The sequence below is a fragment of the Doryrhamphus excisus genome, linkage group LG14, assembly GCF_037039965.1.
Source record: "Doryrhamphus excisus strain RoL-2023G ecotype Guam linkage group LG14, RoL_Dexc_Guam_v1.1, whole genome shotgun sequence".
Taxonomy (NCBI): domain Eukaryota; kingdom Metazoa; phylum Chordata; class Actinopteri; order Syngnathiformes; family Syngnathidae; genus Doryrhamphus; species Doryrhamphus excisus.
Window position 1 is genome coordinate 14,131,400 of NC_136370.1, and position 9,480 is coordinate 14,140,879.

General features: G+C 39.9%; 1 protein-coding gene across 3 annotated transcripts in view; it reads right to left on the minus strand.

Moving 5' to 3' along the window:
- tfb1m (transcription factor B1, mitochondrial) overlaps positions 1–6,674 on the minus strand; it is a 34,656-nt gene extending 27,982 nt beyond the window's left edge. For 2 of the 3 annotated variants that reach the window (XM_078795916.1, XM_078795917.1), the window contains exons 1-6: positions 6,560–6,579; positions 5,685–5,833; positions 5,013–5,164; positions 4,674–4,782; positions 3,421–3,572; positions 2,306–2,425 (exon numbers count right to left, since the gene is read on the minus strand). In XM_078795916.1, the coding sequence (XP_078652042.1) occupies positions 2,306–2,425; positions 3,421–3,572; positions 4,674–4,782; positions 5,013–5,164; positions 5,685–5,833; positions 6,560–6,570 (693 nt within the window). In that variant the 5' untranslated portion in view covers positions 6,571–6,579. Of the gene's footprint in view, positions 1–2,305; positions 2,426–3,420; positions 3,573–4,673; positions 4,783–5,012; positions 5,165–5,684; positions 5,834–6,559 lie in introns of all 3 variants that reach the window. The other variant, XM_058090578.2, reaches the window with a different exon arrangement.
- Between the last annotated feature and the right edge of the window lie 2,806 nt (positions 6,675–9,480).

Here is a 9,480-nt window from a genome sequence, read left to right on the forward strand (position 1 = left end):
TAGACAAACAACCATTCACACTCACATTAATACCTATGGACAATTTGGAGCCGCCAATTAACATGTAAACATATTCATTATAAATCATTATGAAAAAAAGGCACATAAAGTACAGAAATCAATTAGGAAATGAATAACATATGAGGCCAAATGCACAATGCAATGCAAAGCAGCACAGAGCAAACGTTCTTAAACCTCACCTCTGTGTCTTTAACCCACAGCATTAACATTTGTGAACAAGGACGAGGTGAAAGGAAGAATGGAAAAAAAAAATCTGTGCAGCGACAAAGAAAGTCCTAAACATTAGTCTCAATCTGCATCACACACACACACACACGTCGTGTTCAAGGACCGCACAACAAAGTGGCCGCAACGCCTGAAGAAGACACATTATTCGTGAAAGCATAAAAGTACTTAGACATGCAAAATCGGGGGCCTTCTAACATAGTCGGTGCATCCAGTCAACAGACAAATGACTTTTAACAAGAGAATACAACATAAAAGCATAATAGGTCCCCTTTTAAAGCTGTACTGAGGCTGCACATACAATCATTTCAAGCAAAGCATCAAGATGTTGGAGTTAAACCACAATTCAGTGATGGGTAAATAATGCATGTCAACAGAAATACAAGAAATCCACTTCACAGACAAAAAAAAAAGTCTGCAATCAGTCATCGATCATTCAATTTCCACAAACAGAGTGAAAACAGTTACTGCCACAGTGGGATGAACGTTCTTAAAGGTTTCTTAGGTTTTGAGCTCCTGTAGCTGCCTGGTTGTCCTTATACTTAAGTCCACAGTGCGCCCATGCATGTGAAGAGAGCACACGCAAGCATTAATCCACACTGGGCTCCGTGATCTTTTATAGGCCACCAGCACTAGGGGGTCTGCTCATCAAACCGCCATCATCTTTCCTAATGATATCATTTCCACCAAGTGCCCATTAAAACATTTAGAGGGGGAGAAGATGGCCTGTGTGGGGACGTAGGAGGTGCTGATTCATCTGCAGTGCAGAACGCTCCCTCTCTAATTATGTCTGCATGCATTGGATGTGTGTTTGTGTTACATGTACTCGCATTTACAGCACAGTACGCCGATATCCATTAAGCCACAGTGAGAGATACACGCAAAAATAAGACACAGAAGAGTAAAAGTAATGTGCCGTTTGGCAGCTGACTGTGATGAAATAATCATCGGAAGCCATCTCTTCTAAGAGAATGAACAATCAGCCCTGGTCCCATTCACTCAGCCACGTTTTACTCCTCACAGGGGATGAATTATTTACCCTCAGTGGGTCCTAAAGCGCCACTGTATCTTCAAGGGACTGAAAGTCCATCTCTGACATTAACTTTACACCTATCCTTTAATTCAGAGACAGAGGAAAAACATGATTTCATTTGTACAAGGATGTAAGGGACCTCCTGAGTCTTCCAGAAAGCCTCACGTCTATTATCTCAAAATACACATCTCAGTGGAGCCGTCTATATGCCAGCGCTGACATTTTGAATGTTCAAGTTTTTGCAGCAGCGCTTTTATTCCTTTAATACACCCTCTAGTCCTACTATAAATCCTCAACCCCAAAAATAAAGCAAAAAACATCTTGCATTCACATGTTATGTAAGCGCGAATGCCTTTCTTCCTTCGCTGATCCACACACAGGCTAAAAGACACAGGCAGAAATGGGGCCTAAAAAAGAACTCGGGCCTCATTACAAGGCGCAGCGCGAGGGTGCCACATCTCAAATACCCACCAGGCATCATTACATCCCAGAAATGGTCCAAAGACAGAACAGAGACAAAAGTGATTCAACACAGTCTTAATGAAGCCTTGAAGCGATTGGCGTGAGGGGGGGGAGGGGGGGATGAGTGATGGTGACATGATGAGGGACTTGTGATGGGAATATGGGTCCAGATTTAAGGAGGTTGAGGTCCCACAATTGTCCTCCAGGAAGGGGCATGAAATAATAACAACACGTCCATCTGGCAGTGACAGCCTGGAAGCTACAATTTTACAACTGATTGAAATAAACATCAAACTTTTGGATAAAAAAGAAAAGAAATCAAATGTGTGCTGAAAGATGAAATGCTATTTCAGCATCACCCTACCCCTGAGGAGGCATGTGTGGATTTTCTACGCTTAAGCAAACACATCAGAAGATGATTATTGAAGGGGCAGCAATCAAATGACTCCGCGGAGATTTAAAAAAAAACAACAAAAAACTGTCTCAGCAACAAAATATAAAATTGTTCTGCTTGGTTTGACACTCTGCATTAAGAGCAAAATAGAAGTATTATTAAACCCCTACCTCTGGTTTGGGAACGAAGGCCCTTCCGGGGATGATGAAACGGTGGTGGACGGTGCAGAGATACTGAGCCATGATTGACAAGCGGCTCCTCTGTTTGCTCTTCGTGCTGGCTATCAACCTCTGGATGGAGAAGACCACACCGCAGTATTTGGTTATTCACTGATAGATGTTTGACAAGACACAACACATTTAAGAAAATAAACATACTGTACAGTAGGGGTCTCAAACACGCGGCACTAGTTTAAGGCCCCCGCCTTGGTGCGGCCCGCGTAAGTTTGATATGGATGCTGTATGGTATCATGTACCCAGAAAAAATTATTACGTTTGATTAATGTTCATGTTAAAAGTTAAATAACTGTTAGTAGTTATCCTCCCTATCCGTGTGGAAGTGGTAAGTTTTTGGCTATTTAAGTTTAAAGGAAATAACTTGAAGGCTACCGTTTAGGTCGCTAGCTCTCTAGTTTGCGAGTTAGCATGTGTCTCAAGACCCTGCAGTTGCGCAATATGTTGTAAATAAAAAGAGTATAAATGTGACTATAGTCGTGTTTTGTCATGTCTACAGGGCTCTAATAATGCTTTGTTCATTTTAATCTGAAAAAAATAATTTGTCTACCCACCAACTATATGTGGTTTCTTAAGTTTTTATTATTTGCCGTTTTATTATTATTATTATATTTATTTATTACTGATTGAGTGATTTTCTTTAGTCTTGATTTGTTTACTTATTTTTCATCTCATTTTGTGCAGAAAAATAAATATTAAGATATTTGAGAACAGTGGAATGTTTTATCAGAGCTTTTATTGTAGAAAATCGGAACCATATTTTTCTGTTTTTAATAAATGTGTTTTGTTATTTTTTGGAAAACCTGATGTGGCCCAGCCTTGCCCAGACCCTAGCTCCTGTGGCCCCCAGGTAAATTGAGTTTGAGACCCCTGCTGTACAGTATGCATAAATATATACAGTCATCAAATCATTATTAATGATTTGATTTATTTGAAAAATATTTTCCCTTAAAGGGAAAATATGCTTTATATTAAATCATTAGCGCTGCCCTCTCCCTTGGACAAAATAGCAGCTTCCTGATAAACAAACAAACAATATGTACGTCACGCACCTCTGCGACCTCTTTCTGGAAGGTGAGCGTCAGTCGCGTGCGCCCGTAAGCAAAAGGACCAGTCCTGTTAGCCATGTTCTCTAGCCAACGGATGATGAGAGGGGTGGAGACATTGAATGGTAAATTCCCGATGATGTGCAAGTTTGGCGGCTCTGTGGGGCAGACAAAAGCACAAGTTAACATCAATCAAAACCTGAAGCGGCAACAAGATCCTCCAGCCTCCAAGGACCAGGCTCAAAACTATGGGCGATCGTGCCTTCTGCGCAGCTGCCCCAAGTCTGTGGAACGGACTCCCCGATCATCTGAGGGCCCACAGACATTAGACTGTTTTAAAAAAGCTTTTCCATAGCTTGCCTATTTTAATGCATATTTAATGTCTTTGGTTCACTGTGTTGTGTTAAGTTTGGCTTTGGTCATTTTCACCTCCACTGCTCTACTTATTTTAGATGTTCTTATTGTGTTATTGTCACACTTGCTGTTAACTTTTATTTTTTTATTGTAAATGTTACACTTTGAGATCATTCATTTGATGTAAAGTGCATTATAAATTAAATTATTAATATTATTATTAAGATTGCAGTGTTATAGTGTGGCTTGTAATATTTACAGACTTTGAGTTATATACATCAGGCAACTATTTGGACAACTACTGCCTAAACATGTGACTGAAGTTGCCCTAAAAATAAGGAAAAATACCCCCCCAAAAAAACTACATCTGTATGTTGCAAAGTCTAGCAAACCTTCATAAAGAACAGTGGGAAGCTCCAATTTAATTAATTTTATCCAGTATATGACATGTCAGTCATATGTTTACTATTTTTTCATTGAAATGCTTCCTTTTTAAATAAAAAAACACTACAAATTAATGTCCAACAAAAAAAGGTGCTGTATCACCATATTTTGTGAGGTTGTTCTTGTTCTCAAAATTAAGTCAAATTAAGTTATTCAATGATTACAGAAATTGAACAAGTCATTTGTCTAATGTAGAATTCATTAACAAAAATTCCCATACATATTGCAGCGGCCTGACACATAGATTCACTCTCTTAAACATATGATAATAAGCAAATGCTCCTGTACAGTGGATGGGAGACCCAGTAAACGCTGAAGGTCACAGCCCGATGAGGCCATCAGGACCACATCAGACGAGAGACGAGATCCTAAGGCTACCAAACTGGACTCACATGCACACACATTCGCACATATTTTAGATAAAATTGATTTTACCCCCTTGTTTAGTGTAATCTTCTCACCTTCCTCCCATGGCTTACAGATACTTGGTGGGAATCCTCTGTCCATTCTGTAGGTAAGAATATCACCATGGACAATCCTCAACCTGTTTGGTGCTGCCTCAGAAAGCAGCTGTGGAAACACAGTTGAAATAACATTCAATTAAAAACATTAAAGTACGCTCATTAAAAGCAAACAGTCTTCTCAGTCACTCTCGGGGTAGTTAGTGATGCGGTAGTAGGAGACAGATGAATCCACGTGGATTAAAAGGGCAGATGAAGCCATTTATCCAACATGAACCACTGACATTGAGAAGCTGGTGCAATGACATTTCCACAATCTGAGTGGAGAGCTTCATTTACCTTTAATCCAGGGATGAAGCGCGAATCCTTCTCCACCACAAGCAGGTCTGTTGCACCCGCGTTCAGGATGGAGCGGGTCAAGCCACCCGGACCCGGGCCCACTTCACACACGTGGGCATCCTTCAAATTGCCTGCCTGGCGCACTATTTTGTCTAAAAAAGATGGAGATGGATGATCATGAATGTCTTGTTTTTTGTTGTCCTCTGCACACAATTGGCAAATAACATTATTAATTAGCATGTTGAATTCATACATCATGTAAATTGCACAATGTGCTCCTCTCAAACAACTTCATCAGTATAGTGTATCCAAACATAAATGAATAGTGTGAGCTTTCTGCACGTGTGCTATGGAGATGAGGTGCATTAATCTAACGGTCACCTTGCCCAATAACAAAAGAGCAGATCAGACCAGCAGTGCATCACTGATAATTACATTAAGCTCCATAAGGGCTGATGACTTGCTTGATTCGTTTTAGCAGGAGACCTCCTCAACATGACCCAAACAGAAAAGCCTGTCTCTTTTAATGCCTGGAAACAAGGCTACGTGGAGCTGTGCAGTGAAGTGCACTGGTGTAGACAAAATAATGAGAAATAGGGGGGAGCAGGTATTGGTGCAATGCAGATAGAGCCAGACGACGAGAGAGTGTATGTGTGCAGCAGCCAGACCAACCTGTCAGCCTCAAGTCCAACAGAAAGTTCTGGGAAAGGTGTTTCTCAGCTCGCAGGTTGTACAGCTTTATCAACTCACTGACAGTGGGCAGAGGAGGCAAACGGAAAGATGCAAGCTTCCCCGAGGCAGCCATTCTTTTTAAATACACACTATAAAATCAAACACAAAAGCCATAAATGTAAAAACTTACACCACAGAGGTAGGACCAATGGGAGACACACAACAAAGTGTCTAGAAAGGCTATGCGATATTTAAGCTATTTAAACTCTTTCATTGGGATGGGTTTAGGAAGCACAAGCAGTATTTGGAGCACAGCAGTATTACATTTCATGTCTGGAATACTGTCTTCAACTACAACGTATTAATTTTCATCTCTAGAGATTGATTTTAATGATCTGGTTGGAAAATAAGTCATTAGGACTAAGGAACTTTGGCGCCCTCTAGTGGCGTAAGAGCTAGCAGCTATAATATTTTCAGCATAAGCGCATAATAGTTTAACTTCAGAAAAATACAATACAGTTTTATGGATACTTTTAATATCGTTGTTTTAACCAACGACACAATCTATCCAATGAAAATATGCAGTATGAAACAATTTAACCACAATTTAGCACAGTGGGGCTGTGCGTTAATTTCAAATGCTAGTGCTAGCAGTATTCCATGTATAACTTTGAAAGGCGGCTCCATACTGTACATATCACTATCTTTTAAACTGCCACTGTCAATCCTTAGCAATATGACACTAAGGTTTAGTCGTCACTCGATTAGCATTAAATAGCCAAAGATGCAAATAACCACGGGCATTGCACAATAATTCAACACCAGACGGAAATATCCAAGACTGTTGAAAGCAAACAAATACCATGCATACAAACATTAAACACATCACCCACGTTTTTCACCGACTGCCGAGTTTCTTCTACACATTTCCGGGTTTGTCATTGCGTGAACGTCAGGGTGTCCAATGAAATTGTGAGAACAGTAAATTCGACCAATCAATGGTCGTAGGAGGGGTTTAGGTTTGCCCTTCAACAGTCGTTTGCTGTTGATGTAATGCTGACTCATGGTCGGGAGAGGGCAATATTTAGCACTTGGTTCTTTAATAGCTAATAGATTTAAATACATGTATTAATTTCATAAAAACATCAGACATGTTACATTAATGACCATCGGTTATTTATAATCTCCTGAAAAATGATATAATTACATTAATTACATTAATGTATTGTACTTTTATTCCACTCCATCTGTTTAATTGTGGCATGGATTACAATAAACAACACAACAATGTTATCATCTGCATAGATACAGCATGTTCCCACATAAAAATATGGAATGAGTGCAATGGAGTCATAACTATAAGTGGAACATCAGAAGAAAACACAAACACCAAAGACTATGTAATTTCCAGGGTTGTTTGCAAGAACTGGCTAACACAAATAAACACAGAAACCAAATGAAATGTAAATCTACAGTGTGTTTAACAATAACTTCTGGTTCAGTCTTATGCTATGTTATTTTTATTTTAAGTCTCATGGGTGCTATAAGTGAAACTAAAAAAAGAAAAACTGTCTGTATTGCATGCAGAAATGTTGGTAGGTTGCTAAAGCGGCAGTAGTGTTTTGACGACAGACACAGTCGATGAGCCCTTCAGGAAAAGAAATAAAAGTGTTGCATGAAGCACAAATAGGCAATTGCCCGACCACATCGTCATTCTTGTATTAACCAAATATGATCGCTATTGAGTCCAATCACATTAGTGTGGTAATGTTGCTCCTTCAACCTGCCCACATTTCCTCTGGGATCCATAACAACCGGATCCCCATAGGCCCGTGCAGACAGGTCATGGGTGCATTATACACTGTATGAACAGTGAAATCATAACAAGCCTCTTCCACACTGCTTCCCAACACATGACTTCACTTTGGGTGTGGGAATTATGGCCCTCAATCAACATACACTTCTCGTGACCTCAGTATGGTTCACCCTTCCTCTTTGATACCACAAGTAGGAAGATGACATCATAGTGAATGTGAAGGGGAAAAATGTGCTGTTCTGTATTGCTCTGATTAACGTCAAGTGATACATACAAGGAATTACAAGAGTATTACATGAGGTTTTTGAGATGCTTAACTGACCTTGTGTGACCTTAGTATCTCCCGATACGTTGACACACTTGCTCAGGGAACGCCAGGCTTTATCAACTGTTCAGTACGCCTGCTCAAATGTGGTTTCACTTCATCAACATCATGACATCATCACAACACCCGCCCGGTTTGATAATGACTACATGAGAGCAATACTGTTCTTGGGTCAGATCCACACTGGAGGGACTGACTGCACTCGCAATGTCCTCGGTGACTTGATCTGCTTGATGTCTCATTTGTTTGCTTTGGTTTCCAACAGTTTTATGTTTACCAGGTGTTTCCCTTTAAGATTCCGACAACACTTTTGCAAGCTTCATATAGAATATGGTTGATCAAACAGTAGGATTAGAACACAGTGATCCAGTTGTAGAGAACTCAAAGAGGCTAAAAGAGATCTTAACAGGCCAAACACTAACCAGAGACAGATACCGATGTCAGGCTGAAGACTAAGACATCTGACCTGCACTTTTTAAAATCACGCTCAGCCTTGACAGTGTCCTCGGTCAAAAATTCAGTATACTGTAAAACAACAACCAATCACACTGCTGGGAACAAACCTGTCTATGGCACATAGACAAGTGCTTATATAACACAGGAAGGTTTTGTCCTATTTTAAGTAAGCAACAGGTAAAATCAATTTATATTTGCACCACTGATGTGGTCATTTCACATATAGTTTGCACAGTTTATCATAATCTGGGTCTCTAGAGGGCTTGTCCAACTATCAAGTGTGAAATTATACACCCAAGTCATTTTTATGTTAGCTCCCGACAAACTTTGCCCAACTCATTCGGACTGTGTATGGATTAACAATGTAGCTCATTTACATAAGACTGCCCTCACACCCAATTTCTCCGCCCATTACTTGGAAGCTCCCTGGGTAAAAATTCATTATGTTTTCTTTTTTTTCACTTTCAACTTTTTCCTGTCAGGGGTCACCACAGCAAGTCAATAACATGAATGGTTTGTTTTTACGCACCCCTGGCCATAAGTCAAACCCATTCCCTCTGCCTATTATTAGTAAAAAAAAAATATTGAAAGCCAAGTTTTATGTAGGATTCTGGTCACTAAGCATCAGTAATGTTACATTGATGAGGCAAACAAAAGGCAGAAAAAAAGTTCTCCTCCCATTCCATGTGGAAGTGGTACGTTTTTTGCTCCTTAACATGTGTGCCTGACTTGTCCACTGAAAAGCAAGTATCACCATACCTGAAAACACTTTTTTTTTTAGTGTTTCTTTAAAAAAACACACACATTTTGGGTGATACAGTGCATGCCTGGCACTGGATTGCATGAATGTGGTTTGCCAGCAACAGCCTGACATGGCATATAAATCCTATTTGCAAAGATGTATCCGGTGTCTTCTTAATACATATGGCTCACATCAAGAAAGAGCTGAAATGATGCATATTCTCTGTAGAATCAAAGAAATATCCAAATACACAATTGTTGGCTCTTATACTTTACAGATCAGTGAGATCATTTGAACAAAACCATGTGTCACAATTGGAGTGTTGACTGAAAGCAGGTGGAACTAAGTGCAGAAAAAGTAAGCAGCCGCAGTCGAGAATAAAAAACAGAAGTACTTTTTTTTTTGCAAGTAAGGGCTGTGTGATCAATAGACAAGAATCTAGCCAAGTACAGAAAAC